This window comes from Hyla sarda, chromosome 8, assembly GCF_029499605.1.
Source record: "Hyla sarda isolate aHylSar1 chromosome 8, aHylSar1.hap1, whole genome shotgun sequence".
Taxonomy (NCBI): domain Eukaryota; kingdom Metazoa; phylum Chordata; class Amphibia; order Anura; family Hylidae; genus Hyla; species Hyla sarda.
Genome location: NC_079196.1, coordinates 92,416,967 through 92,432,137, shown reverse-complemented (window position 1 = coordinate 92,432,137; position 15,171 = coordinate 92,416,967). Strand labels below are relative to the sequence as shown.

At 38.4% G+C, this 15,171-nt stretch overlaps 1 protein-coding gene across 3 annotated transcripts in view; it reads left to right on the top strand.

Annotated features, from left to right (window-relative positions):
• ARMC8 (armadillo repeat containing 8) overlaps window positions 1-15,171 on the top strand; it is a 77,954-nt gene that overhangs the window by 35,867 nt on the left and 26,916 nt on the right. For 2 of the 3 annotated variants that reach the window (XM_056536787.1, XM_056536789.1), the window contains exons 12-13: window positions 264-413; window positions 2,324-2,419. In XM_056536787.1, coding sequence (XP_056392762.1) covers window positions 264-413; window positions 2,324-2,419 — 246 coding nt within the window. The remainder of the gene's footprint in view (window positions 1-263; window positions 414-2,323; window positions 2,420-15,171) is intronic. The other variant, XM_056536788.1, reaches the window with a different exon arrangement.

The window sequence follows — 15,171 nt, the reverse complement described above, 5'->3', positions numbered from 1 at the left end:
ATCTCCTATCCTTAGAATAGGGGATACGTTTTTCACCACCGGATATCTCCTTTAAATGTAGAGCAGTCCAACTTACTAAGTTATTGTAAAGCACTAGATGTATTGTCCTTGTCTCATACAGTTTGCAGAGGTTTTCATTTATTTGTGCTTGTATGTTGAGACTGCAGTGCATAGAGGGTACACTTTAGTCCCCTGGATTTCTGCTCAGTAGTCAGCACAAACCTGTCCTCTTTCCCCCCTCTTCTTTCCCTGGTGTTTTACAGCACCATGAAACAGAGCAATCTGATACTGAGGACGCAGACTCCAGAGGGGCTATAGATGAGTCCCAGTGCACTGCAGCCTTTCTAACCTTTCCACTGTCACAAATGACCCAGCAAACACAACTTGTCTCACCACCGACCTCAGAAGAAAAGGTGAGTATACATTACTTGTACAGCTTGATAGATAGGTGCTTGAGTGTATGTGGCATCACTGCAGCATAACATATGCACACAAAGAACCCCTAAATTTTAAATCTATTAAAATTTTTACCTTTTGCCAATACATGATCATAGGACATTTTACTATGGCGAAATGTGTAGTGCAGGTGGCAGCCAATAAGTCATGGCAAACTGTCATCTATATTGCCATTTTAACTGTCTGAGAAATTTAAGCAGGTTCTTTTTTTCCATAGTTGTACCATTTTTTGGATCATTAAAGCTTGAGTGTTTTATTAACATGGTTCCCCTGTAGCCTGTCTTGTCTGCCTTCACTTTAAAGTAAAGCTCCATTGTTCAACCATTTTTGGTAGCAATAATGAAACAAAACAATTTGATAGATTAACCATTTAGGTTTCACTCACTCCATGCCCATACAGTTCAGTAGACATCAATGTACCAAAATCTGGATGTATTGGGATCTCACAACCACAACTTTATTAAAAAGTGTGGCCTATTGCATACAGCAATTGAGCCATGCCAAAAGCATTGAGACATAAAATGTGTTTGGCAGGACTCCATCATAATTTGGTCTTTTCTTGATGTATTTGACCAATTTTTTGAGCCGACTTTTGGTGTAACATTTGCATATGAAAGCTTCCCTCCAGTGTCCCTCAACTATGTATGGGCAGCAGTGGGAAAACTTGTCTTGCAGTAAAGTAAGTTGAGCAGATTATGTTGGGATTTCTAGTTCGGTCACTTAATGCAACAAAAAAGGTAAGTTTAAAGCTATGGCTGGGAAGGAAGTTCCTATGCAGCAATGAAGTACTACATGGTGGCCATTCAGATGAATGACAATCTGTTTAGTACAAGAATGGCTCAAGTCAGGACAGGAGACTCTGTCCTAGATAGTCTTTCAGTTGTGGCTCATACTGACAGTGGTCCTGAGTGGAAGAGCCCTCTCGATAATGTCCATCTGCCATATTAAGGCAAGTGGACATGTATATCATCATGACTCGTGGCTTATTCTTCTAATGTTTAGTATGCAATTTGTTCAACATAACGGAGCTTCACTTTAAATGCAAATGAGCCTTAAATGTAAGTAAATTGTGCAGTTTTTTTTTCCATTCAAGGGTAGATGGTAATCCTTACCAAAGAGAAAAAAAAAAGGTGTATCTTACCCCAGGCTTTAATAAAGTGCTCCTTAACCTTGATTGTTGTCCTGGTGTAATGCTGAGCCTTGCCTTTGGAACTTCTTTGTCTGGTCTTCCCTGTACAAACCAGACAAGGGACTCCCTATACATACCGGGCTTTTTAGCTTTGTTTAGGAATGTGTTGCTAGTCCTCCACAGATCAAATAGTGCCACTATCTTTAATAAAAATCTTTTAATTTTATTTATTTGGTTGTAGTCTTTTTTTTTTGTACTATGCCAATATGAAGCACACTATTTGGAAAAACACACCTTACTTATTTTATCTATTTGGGAGTTGGAGAATTTAATTTGCATTCTGTTTGCACTCCTCTAAAATATATGGATACCATTAGAGCTTCTTGTGTGTGTGGTATCTTTTTTTTGCGAGCGTGTTCTTTGCTTCTGTGATGGTTGCTTGTATTAAAGCATCTCAGTAAGTCTTTAGATTTGAATTGCAGAGGCAGCAGAATTGAATATAAACATACATGCATGTATAAGCAATTTTTACAAGCATTCCTATCCTAATATGGAAAGACTTTTTTTTTTTATAGTAAGCTATAACAGTAGCTCAAAGCACCCAGCAGATACAGCATGAATGACCTGTCACAGTAAAGTTGCTTGTGTGGGTGTCCAAACCAGCAAGTGGTTAGAGTTGGGTTTAGCCATATGTCTTACAGTATTCTTTGTTATCCCTTTTTTTTTTTCTTATATCAGCTTGACCATGACTTAAAACATGCCCACGAGCTGCGCCAGGCGGCCTTCAAGCTATATGCATCCCTGGGAGCCAATGATGAAGACATCCGGAAGAAGGTGAGTCTGGGAGAGGGACGACCTCCCGTTCTGTCTGTCAGCAGACAGAGTGTGACGCCCACCTGAAAAAGTCTCCACGAAGAGCAATAACAGTGACTGTCATGTGTAAAGCCAAAGTCAGAGACTGTGAGGGTTAACAGAAGAATGTAATGAGGCCATTGGTCTTTGCTGGTAGAAACTTAGGATAGTAAGACGGTAAGAGGACGACTAATACCTTGCGTTATTTTCCTGTGATCAGCTTTAACCCTGCACATTCTGCATGAACCAGTTAAATGCACCTTTTTCTCTAGAGGTTGCGTTATCCGGTACTGCTTAGTAGGAACTCTTCTGTGTCGGAACTGTCCGAAGCTGCTGCCAAAAAAACAACTCCACTTTTCATTGGCAGATAAGCCTGTATATTGGTCTACACAGCTTATTATTATTTATAGGTCTTACCTATTTCTGTTAAAAGTAAAGAGATGATTTTGGTATACAGTTCTCTATGTTGTGTTGATGCCACCGATTTAAAGTGGCGCACATAACATTGCTTCCATGCCTATTTTGCACTGTATGGGTCCAGGAGAAATATGACATCACCATTCAGTAATTGTTATTTATATATCTTCAATACTGAACCAGGAAACCTCATGCTCGATCATTTTGTACCCTCTCATATGACCTACTTATCGCCCATTGGCTTTTGCGGCCTTGAACAAATTCAGATAAGTTAGGCGCATAGTTCTTGCTGTCTTCCAAAGTGTTAAAAGAAAAAAAAAAACTGGTAGCAGGAGATTCTGATGAATTTTATATTAATAATTTGTTTTTCTTGAAGACTGAATGTGATAATAGATGTTGCATGATGAGGTCTTATGGCTGCACCAGTAATATGATCATTTAGCATGTGAAGTTTAACAGAATGAGAACTTCTTTTCTGTGTACAGATTTTTAAGTTTAGAAACTAAAAACTCAATTTTTCTTAGAAGGGAATTATTCTTTCCCCTTACATCTTGTTTTGAGCCTATGTCAGAGGTATATGTCAGAAAAATACCTCCAATGGAAAGCTTCAATGTGCACAACTGTATATACATACAATTGGATACATGACACACAGGCTCTCATTTAAAGAAAAATGAATACCACTAAATATATGTATTTTTTTTTCTGTGTCCCTGTGCATAGGAAAGTTTAGTAAACTATGCTTCCTACTCTATGGAAAAATAGTATACCAAGTATACTGATGTAGTGTTTACTTAAAGAACATAGCATATAGTGGCAGTTTGGAGGACTATGGACATAATAGAATACATCCAACATATTATTCCAATGTATACCTAAATAAGATGGTAATTTAGCCTAATCTCCACTGTTGCCTTTTTCATGACTGATGTGTTTCACATGCTGAGCAGTAGGTAGTTCTGAGTGGGTGAGCAGCAGAGCAACAGTTCTCTTTTGTAGCAGATCTGTATTGTGTGTGTATAGACTGTGAGTAATAACAGAACTGCCCTACACTCTAAGAGAGAGTCATGCAGGCAGCTAAAGTGGAGGCAAAGTCTATGAGGGGAGAGAAATAATGGTAACTGTAGTTCTTCACATCGAAATCCTACCAACAAGTAAGCCTTGGTAGCGTTAAGACAACAGTGCTTTACAGAGCTGGAAAAAATTATGAAAACTACTTCTAATCTATGATGGCAGATTTTCATGTACTTGTGGATGTGTTTTTGAAAACCCCATCCACTTGTACTGTAAATGTATGTGGATTTTATAGCTTTTCTAAAACAGTATGTGTGATTGTATACTTTTATTTTTTTACATTGTGGTCTATGAAAACATATGCAAAAGTTAGAGTACCTCTCACCAAATACACTGTTCTAAACTAACTCAGGCTTTGTTCCATTACTACTCCTAACACCCCTCCCACCCTTAAAAAAAAAAAAAATCTGAGTTTTAAAATGTACCTGTCGTCAACAAAAACCTTTTATATAATGTAGATAATACAATTATATGTATATTTGTAATATACATTGGTTAAAAAATTTGTATTTTATGGGGGGAAAAGTGCTGTCCCTGCAGCTATTATCTGTGAGGAGTCCAAATACAGGAAGCGAGGACAGGACAAGTAGGGCTCTGTTCAGGCTCCTGGCTTGTCAATCGGCCTTATGTGTGAGCCCATAGCATGTCACAGAGCCTCACTGCACAGAACCCTTCTTGTCCACCCTCACTTCCTGTTTTTGGACTCCTCATAGAGACACACAGGCAAAAGCTGCAGGGACAAAAATATACATATTTTTTAACCAATGTATATTACAAATATTCATATAATGGTATTATCTACATTATATCAATAGTTTTTATTGATAACAGGAACACTTTAAAAAGCTCTATCATACTTTTCTTCTTGCTCAGTGCAATTTCCCAGCAGGAGAAAGTGGGCGTTTCCCAGCAGGCATGTCATCACTGAAGCCTGCTGGAGGACCACTTCTGCCCTCACATCCTTGCAGTGCTGTGATGAATAGAAGACCTCAGGCTCTGTGCATGTTTGTCTGTGTTGCTATCAGTGAGGCTCTCCTGCAGGTTTCTGTGAGAATCTGTGGAGCTTGCACTTTCTGTGCAGCTGTCAGTCTAGCTCAGTGCAGCCAGAAGCACTTCCTGAGTTTGGTCTCCTACCAGGCCAGGAGGAGACTGAACTCACTGTATTAATTGTGGCAGGGAACGGAACATTACATTTCCTATTACATTTTAAACATATTTATGTTGATAATTTTAAAGGCAAGTGAATGGGAAAGTGTCTGCTAATTACAAAAGGATCACTATATTATACGTTTTATTTGGTGACAGGTACTCTTTAAGCAATCATTTTTTTTTTATGTTTAATATAAATTTTACTGGAGGAAACAGAAAACATTTTGCAGTGAAAGCAACAAGTGTGACTGCAAACAGCTTTTACTCTATGTGCACACAGAGGCATAACTTGTAGCTTCTGGCCCCCATGTCTACCATGTGCCATTTCTAAAACTGGTGTTTTCTTATCAGGCAGAGTGCCCCTTAGGCTCCTGAGGCCCAATGTGACCACTGCCTCTGCATCCCCTATAGTTACACCCCTTTTGTGAACACTGTTTACAACTTTATTAACAAAAATGCAAAAGTAGAGTTAAAAAACTTTTATGTTTTTGTTTTATACACAAAAATACTGACACATACAAATGCAAATGTGGGCTATTTAGATAATGTGTTATGCTTATTAGGACGTTGTGGATTTCTATATTTGTGCCCCTCACTCACAGTAGACAGTGTTTCTGGAAACAAAGGACCAGCTTATCCCATTAATTTATGTGTGTGTCTGTACACAGGGGTTACATCTGTATTTTATTTTCCACTCTTAATTCTGACTTATTTAGTTTTAATATTAGAGACAAGGAATACACAAGGAATACCCTGTTAATTTCACATTGGGCACCAAGCCACATTAGCTCACTGATTCAAGGCCACATTTTTTTTTTTTACTGCTTTGTATATCTGCTATACTTAGGTTTACTGTATGTTATTAGCAGACAATAAGAACCCATCATTATAGTCTTACCTGGTCAGAGCTAGTTTCACACGCAGGTGCAGTATAAGGTAGATCTTTCTGGACCATTCAAGAAGTCTTAGAGAGTGTAGAGAGGAAAGATGCCATCATTCTATGGGCTCTAAAACCATACAATAGACCTATGCAGATGTTCATCTGAGACTTAAGTAAGGTTTATACAGTATGTTCACTTAGCTATTGTGTGTTTACCTATATATCTTAGAATCCACCATAAAATATTCTAAAACAACAGTACAGAGAATGTGTCATCAGAAAATGACATTATTTTTTAATCAAGTTTTTATGTTAACCATATTTGTTAAAGAATTTGTGGTGATGTTTTTTTCCATAATCCTGAAATCATGCATTTTCCTGCCACTAGGCCTTAAACTATGCTGAAACTTTCTGTTCTGTTCAGATTATGTCCTAGCAGTGCCCTTCTTATCATCACAGACGGTATTAAAGTGAAAGGGGACACCAGTATATAGATAACAGAAGAGCACACACAAAAGCTGTTGCTCACAGATCAGCTCCCCTTTCTGTAGAATGACATCTAAAAAGGTCACTAAGCACATCCAGACACCTTTCTTATACATCTTGAAAAAATTCTTATAGCTTGTCTTTTGTTGCCTGTGTTCATGGGGCCGGCAGTAAAATCATATCTCTAAATGCTGTTAAAACAGCTTAGGCAAGATGGCAGCCCCATAAGAGTGTTCAAAAAATGAAATAACATAAATTACAATCAGAAAATAAAAACAAATTAGCAAAAACAATAAAACACCTTTCAGTATCTGTTTCTAATCAGAAGTAAATGTAGATGATACATTTACTTTAAAGCATTACTGTCATTAGAAACAACTTTTTTCCATTTAATACTTAAAAACTAAGCATTTTTCTAATATTTTTCATTAAAAAATTTGATTTCTAAAGAAGTGAAATAAAGTGTTTAAACAATGGCCTCTAATCAAGCCCTGAAAATCCTGCCTTTTTGGTCCATCAAGAAAAGGACCAAAATATCTCAGACAGCCTACAGTCTTTAATAAGAATATCCATGCACATTGACAAGCAATACAAGATGCTAAACTATTATTTATATGCAAAATGGTTTCTCTTTGGTCATTTTATGAACTTATTTCTTGTGTATTTGCACCATATAGATTCCACATGGCTGCTTTAGGGTTATAAAAAACATGCACTTTGGTTACAAAGCTGTGAAAATCTTTATTTCTTGGCATAAAGTGCAGGTTTTTCTTCTGTCCTTGCACCATATAGTTTCACATGGCTGCGTTAGCTTTATATATAGAGCATGCCTTTAGGTAGAAAACTTTGCAAATGTAAAAATGTTTGCAGGGTAGAGGGAGGGGGGAGGAGAGGAGCTCATCATACTTCAGGGGTTACACCCCCGGCCTCTCAGAGAAATTCAGAAAGATTCATCATAGTAAGATATACATCAAAAGGTATTTTACATATTAACACATTATTATGCGTACAGGTTTTAGGGCACATAACTATTACTACACTGATGTTAGCATTTTTAAATGTTCTTACTGATGACAGTATCTCTTTAATATGTTAGAGTATTACACTTCTGTCACCAGTACAAATGATACAGAATAGAGAACAACTTAGTCTCTTGTTGTGCACACATGAGGTAATACAGGTTCTGTTTCCTTAAGCAGCCTTGGACAGTTGTGACTGTATTGTTATTGAATGTGTTAGTTACTTTTCACTATACAGCGGGGTTGGTTTGCCGAAACTTGACGTCTGACTTTTAGGATCTGTACTAGGTAATATAACAGGGTCTTATCATGACTATTACTGTTTGGCCAGTACTGCAAAAAATGACCTGCTTTGTAATAATGCTTTTGTTATGTTTTATGTAAAAAAAAAAACATTTAATTGCAAAAAGAAAAAAAATCATAAATGTGTTGCTTCTGGTCTGGCCTGGATTTTTGCTGTTTGTGCAATTTTTTATATTTTTCTTTTAATATTTGATTTACAAATAAAGCTATTTCTTTATGATACTGTAATGGAAAATGGTCGTGTGGGGATTTAGTTTTGTAGCAACACGTAAAATGTTCTCGATTAACTGACTTTTGTTTTCTGCAAATCTGTTTTTTGCAGCGTTAATGTTGCCACTTATATTTTCAATTACCATTAAGTGCTCTACCGACCTGTTATCAGCTGTCTGAATAGTGATTCATACAAAGTAACATCATGGCCGTAGACTGTAGTATTGAAATACTCTATCTATGTGCATGCAGTCATACTAGGCCAGTGGGATATTAGAGCTTTATGTCAGATTACTGTCCTCTTGTAAGTGGCTTCGTAAACACCAGACAGGACCCCTTAGCAAGGATTTAAATGAATCAACTATTATGTTGCATAATTTTTGCCACAAAATACAGTTGGGTTTAAGGTTTGTTTTCCTTTTAAGGGGTTATCCACCATAAGGGGACTTTTGTACTTTCATGCCAGACAGTAATGGACATGCTTAGGAAGGATCGGTGCTTGTCTTGGAACTAAACATCTATATCCTGAGTCAACCATAACACTGTGGCTATCTTTTTGTGAAATGGCTATTTCCTGTTGTAATGACTTCCTTCCCTCACAAACAAGGAATCATAGGACTTGTAGTTGAAGCGTGAGGTCACTTTTCTTCCTCCCACACATCAGCCACCCCACCCATTGAAACACACCTGTGCTCCCTTCCATACAATACACTAGTATTTTCTGACCAGGGTGCCTCCAGCTGTTACAAAACTTAAATTCCTTGCAGAATGATCCCCCTCCCCCCCAGTGGTCACTTCACCCATTAAAGCAAAGACAGCCTCCTTCTGAACACCTGATTAGTGATGTAATGTCTCAGGCTGCACAGCGACCTGGGAAACCCTGAGATGACTGATGCTGTTAAAAATAAACACTGGTGCAAAAATCACAAAAGAATTGCAAAACCACCATCAAACACAGGTACAGACACTATATTATGAACTACACTAACTTTACAGCTCCTCTAGCATAGTCAAATAAAAAAAAAAATCCTGCAATACTCCTTTAATGCTTTTTCCATCATCCCTGGACCAATCTCATCCCTTGTTTTCCAAGGACGCATCATTTGGTGAATGAGCAATTTATTACAGGGTCTTCATTTTGATACTTAGTGTAGTTTTAACATAGTCAAACCAATTTTGCATGTGGCTTACAACAATAGTAGTTATACATAAAAACTTATACCATTATATACATAAAACATTTACCATGATATCCCAGTACTTAAACTTGTTTTGTGTTATAATCCAAAGATAAACTCCATCCTGCGCTACATTCTGTGAAATAGTGAATTTTAAAGTACTTGAGAACTGGATGTAGCTTTTTGTAAATCCATACACCACTTGTGACACAATCCTAGGAGAGCCGAGTAATATCCATAAATAAATGCACAATGTGCACAGCTTAGCCCATCTGCCTATTTATTTTAACAATGGAGGGGAGGTGTCACCATCTGGACCCCCTTTAATCAAAATTTTTGACTTGTTACCATGACACATCAGAGGTTTTTAAAAGTGATAGTTACCCCTAAAGGGGTACTCCGCTGCTCAGCGTTTGGAACAAACTGTTCCGAACGCTGGAGCTGGCGCTGGGAGCTTGTGACTTCATAGCCCCGCCCCCTCAATGCAAGTTTATGGGAGGGGGCGTCACACCCCCTCTCATAGACTTGCTTTGAGAGGGCAGGGCTATGACATCACAAGCTCCCGGGTCCAGCATTTGGAACAGTTTGTTCCAAACGCTGAGAAGCAGAGTACCCCTTTAAGGGACAATTACCAAAGTGCTGCTCATTGATATGTAAAGTAGCATTTATGGTAAAAAGTTTTTTTACCACATTTATAAGCCAAAACAGAGACCAGATCCAAGACACACAAGAGGTGTGAGTTTTTCCATAATAGAAGTATATATGTTTGGTATTTATGTAATCATAACCAACCACAGAATAAAGTTTATGTATTATTTATACAACACGGGGAATGCTGTAAGGGAACCTATTTTAGTCTATTAGGGATAAATATCATGCCATTTTATTTTCTGTTGACATACGTATGTGTGTTTCATACACAGGCAGAGAGCGAGTGCTATTCACTCCCTATAGCCAGACCGTACTTCCTGAGTTTGGTCTCCTGTCAGTCCAGCAGGAGACCAAAGTCTGTGCTTTTGAACAGACGGAATGTGGTCTGGACCAGAACGGAGGCACCTAATGGCCAGATTTATAAAGCCATGAAAGTGACATAAAATAACATATTTTTACAGGGAGTAAATTACGAAACTTATTTATTTTACCTGCTGTGTCATATCCTAAAAAAATATTTTAATTACAGTGCCCATTTAAGCTAATTTCACCTTTTTGTAAAAGTGTTCCTCTAAGAAAAAAAACTGTATTTTAAGGCTTTAAATAGTTAAATTGGCTTTAAATAATGTCCTTTCTTTATTTGTCCTGTTGCACATATATTCATATGCAGCAGATGGACAACAAAACAACCTTCAAATCACACGTAAAAGAGGATTAATAATCACATTGAAAGCAAATAAAATGACATTTAAAAGTTTTGCTGTAAAATAGATCCAATTTATTTGGGAAGACATTGGACAAATCTGTTCCAGTTCTTCACATTTGTCATAACAAATCCTATGAGCCCCTGGTAAAACATTTGCAGTGAATTACATTAAATCCCATCAAGAAAACAGTTCACTTAAGGACTCGTGGACAGCTGTTTGGCCAGTGGGAGATTTTAACATATTCTCCTACATCAAGAAACAAAAAAAAAAGAGCAACATAAATATGCTAGATACATCCCACACTTAAGGTATGCTCGTATGGAGTCATTTTTCACTCTCATTCTCATTTCACTCTGATCCGTGAAAAATCAGATCTCGACTATTATCATTGGAAATCCTCAATGTATGTACGATCATAGAGTGCAAAGATTTTCTTGTAAGGATTTGAGCAAAGTTACTTGCCCCTTCTTGATGTAGAGTTTGCATTTATACCAGGTCAGATAGCCTAGGTGCAGATCCTCTCCAATGAGTGGGGCTAATCCGTAGCCGAATCCACAGCAGAAATCTGGATTTGTGCTGCAGATTCTGCATCTGATTTTTTTTAAATTGAAAAACCCCATTGTGTCACCGTACCCTAAAGCGATACTTGGGGCAAAAGCTGGAAATACAACTATTGTCCCAGGTGGCACTTTCAAAATCTTACGTATTTTACGTAGGAGTCCACTGGGGTTTTCGGTTAAGACACTCCACTACTCAAAACAAGAACATACGAAAGCTTTAGGAACGGATTGATAGAAAACACCTGTGGATCCCATGATCAGCGAGACACTCCAGACAGTTTTATGTTTTATTGCAAATATTAATCCTAGTTGCAATGGGCACAGTGTTACTTTTCTAAGGAATTAATTTGAAACATGAGTTTCTCTATTCTCTGTTGGAATCGTCTTTATGTATTAGGCTTCATACATATGGCTGCAGTACAGTAGTGTAAATCAAGTTCTACAAAGCTGTATTCTGGCACCTATAAATGTCAACATCTATACTGTACACCAGAGATTCTCAGCCTTTTCTATTGTGAGCCACATTCAGCTTTAAGAGGTAATCTGGAGCCACATGATAGTCAAACATCTTAAAGATGATGTCCAGTGCTAATACATTTACCTGATCACGGGGGGTCCGACCACTCGGACCCCCCCCGCAATTTTGCATACGCGCTGCTAGAGCATTTTGTGTAGCTGGTCGAAACACGCCCCCTCCACTCATTTCTATGGGAGAGGTGGAGACACAGCAGGAGATTGCAGGGGGTCCCAGCAGTCGGACCCTCTGCGGATCGGGGATACATTTCTTAGCACTTGACATCTTCTTTAGATGTAAAGAATTAAGATATTTATTGTGAAATTTAACACATTATTATACCATCCAAATTGAGTCTCAGCTATGCATGCAATGTCATTTGTAATCAGTGCATATGGCCATAACTAAGGACTTCTGTGTTATAATCTCATTTGGGGGCCACTGGTTGAGGACTACTGTTGTACATATGGCTTCAAGTACATACAGAGAATTGTCTGAATCACCTGAAATGCAGAGAGTAAAATAGTGGCTTGAATTGCTGTACTGTTTCTAAATTAGCTGTAATACAGTGCCATGCGGATGCGCAGCATGGCAGCATACTAAGGCTCCATCCACAGGGCTTTATCTTGTGCAGAATCATTCCCCTGAATTATCATTCAGGGCTTAAATCACTCCTTTTAAGTCATAGTTTCTAATGTATTCCCAAAAAAACTAAAAATAAAACCTCTGTGGGTCAATGCTGTAATCGTAATAAATAGGATTAGGCTTTGTTCTCGCTAGCATTGAAGGGCTTTTTTTTCTGTAATGTTTTCCCTAGAGGTTTGTAGAAATAACAAAGCCATATTTCTGATCCTAGGCTAAACGTTACATAAGAAATCCACTTTTCTGAGTTGTCTCCCCAATTTTGAACTCTTATACACAACCTATGGAATTTAGCTTTCCTCCCTATCTACAGCCCTTCCCATTTTTTTTTAAATCTTCACTCTAAAAAAACAGATTCTTTTCTCCTTGTCAATCATATTCACCACCCCTCTCTGCACCCAGCTGAAAGAGAGCGAGAAAACAAAAATAACTCACAAGGCCAGGATCAGCATATTATCAGATCTATGTCTGGTTCAGCAAAACAGCTAGCTACATGAGGGAGATGAACCGGCCATACATTATAAACAGCTGTCATCTGACCTCTCCCGCTACCCCCTATACACATGTATTGTATGTTTTTCATGGAGATAAAAATAGTCAGGCTGGCTTAAAAAGAAATGAAAAAAAACAGTCATGGTATTGTCAGTAACCGATTTCCCGTTCCTAGTCCCGTCTTGACACGTAGGCAATAGTAATAGCTGACAATCTTTGATCACAGTGGTGACCTGCCTCAGCCAGTGATTCCCTGAGCAAACATTTTTCAAAGAAGCTGTCTCAAAGAACATTGAAGGGGATCGGAGAGGTAAACTTATATATATATACTTATATATACTTATATACAAATACCCCTCCTTTGGACCATGTGGGGTCTGAGCAAGAATCAACTGCGTCATGACATATTGATTTGTACTGGGAACAAAGGGTACTGTGCAACTTCTATTAAGTTGTCATAGAAACTTGCCTCTTATGTTCTTAATTTTTCACAATAATGCTATTTTCTATAAAAATAACAACAATACCACAGTTACCGGCAAAAAATGCATAGTTATTAACATTTGTCTTGCACGTTGTGATTTTTTTTTTTGCATTTCCAATGTTGTAACCTGCAAAACTTATTTTGTTGTTTGATTTAAATTTGTCCATTGTATGTCTGAGGAAAATTAAATAAAGGACTGTCTCCACTGAATAACTCACTTGGATGTGTTGTGTTTTCTCAGTATTCTCCTCAGATATTTACTGACTGTTGAGGCAAAATATGGGTATACCACGCAAGTGGCAAAGTGACAATGTACTGATATTTGTGTACATATTAAACAAACTAATATTAACTACAGCATTTAAATGTAGACTCCTTAAATGATGTTTTTTAAGTTCTGATCTAAGGTGCAAAAGCAGAAGTGATGGTGTTGTGAGTGTTAGAGGACACCCAGAGTCTATAAATAAAATGTGAACACCCGTATACACATTCCACACCCAGAGAAGCCGGTCCCTGATTTCGGCTCTTGGGGACAGAATAGTACATGCTATACCAAGTATACACACATCAAAAGTTAATTGGGAAGGTGCCAACACTCTCCACCCTACCAGACACCTGTTCTGCACAGCCACATTGCCTGAATGTAAACTCTGGCTCCTTAATATTCCCCGCTCTTCCCACCCCAGTAATTAATATTTAAAAGTATTTACTCTCACGTCGCCTGCACTCTGCTCAGAGAAGAGCGCAGGCTCTCATGTCCTAGAGACTTAAAGGGGTATTCCAGGCAAAACCTTTTTTTTATATATCAACTGGCTCCGGACAGTTAAACAGATTTGTAAATTATTTCTATAAAAAAATCTTAATCCTTCCAATAGTTATTTGGCTTCTGAAGTTTTCTGTCTAACTGCTCAATGATGTCACGTCCCGGGAGCTGTGCATAATGGGAGAATATCCCCATAGGAGCTGGACAGCTCCCGGGACGTGAGTCATCAGAAAGCAGTTAGACAGAAAACAGCAACTCAACTTCAGAAGCTAATAACTATTGGAAGCATTAAGATTTTTTAATAGAAGTAATTTACAAATCTGTATAACTTTCCAGAGCCAGTTGATATATAAAAAAAAGTTTTGGCCTGGAATACCCCTTTAAGAGTGAATACTTTTGAATATTCATTACTGGGGTGGGCAGAGTGGAGAATATAGAGGAGGTAGGGGAGTGTGGCGAGCATGCTGCCCGCCTACATTGCACAGAGCTGTGCAATACAACTAAAAAAATAGACATAATGCTGGCTATACTTCAATAATACAAGCCAGTAGGCACACATTAACATTAGCGAGTTAGAGAGGACAGTCCTGCTGAAATCAACATGGTCAACTGACTTTTTAATAAGGTGTTTTGTGGCCTTAAAGGAAATCTGTCATCAGTGTCACCTGCACTAACCTGTCAGTACAGACAGGAAGTGCAGATGACACTGATGACAACGTTACTTACCTTTTCCATGCTGTGGTTCTCTGGCTATCCTCTTCGGTATCTTCCGCTCCACACCCGACTTGGAGCATGGGCAGAGCTTAGTGATATCACCATTTTCTAGTAGCGGGACTCTGCAAAGAACAGCAGCAGTGATATCACTAAGCTCCACCCCAGGTCCCAATTCGGGCCCATAGCGGAAGGTACCGAAGAGGATAGCCAGAGAACAACAGCTTGGAATGGGACCAGGAAAAGGAGCATTGTCATCAGTGTCACCTGCACTTCCTGTCTATACCGACAAGTTAGTGCAGGTGACACTGATGACAGACTTCCTTTAACGCCACAATACAACTTATTGAAAAGTCAGTTGACCATGTTGATTTCAGCAGGACTGTCCTTTCCAACTCTCTAATGTGAATGCAGGCCGACTGGCTTTCCCCCGACAGGTAATGTTAGGGGAGAGTACGGTTGGACATGTAAGATTTCAACTGCTTGAGTCAGGG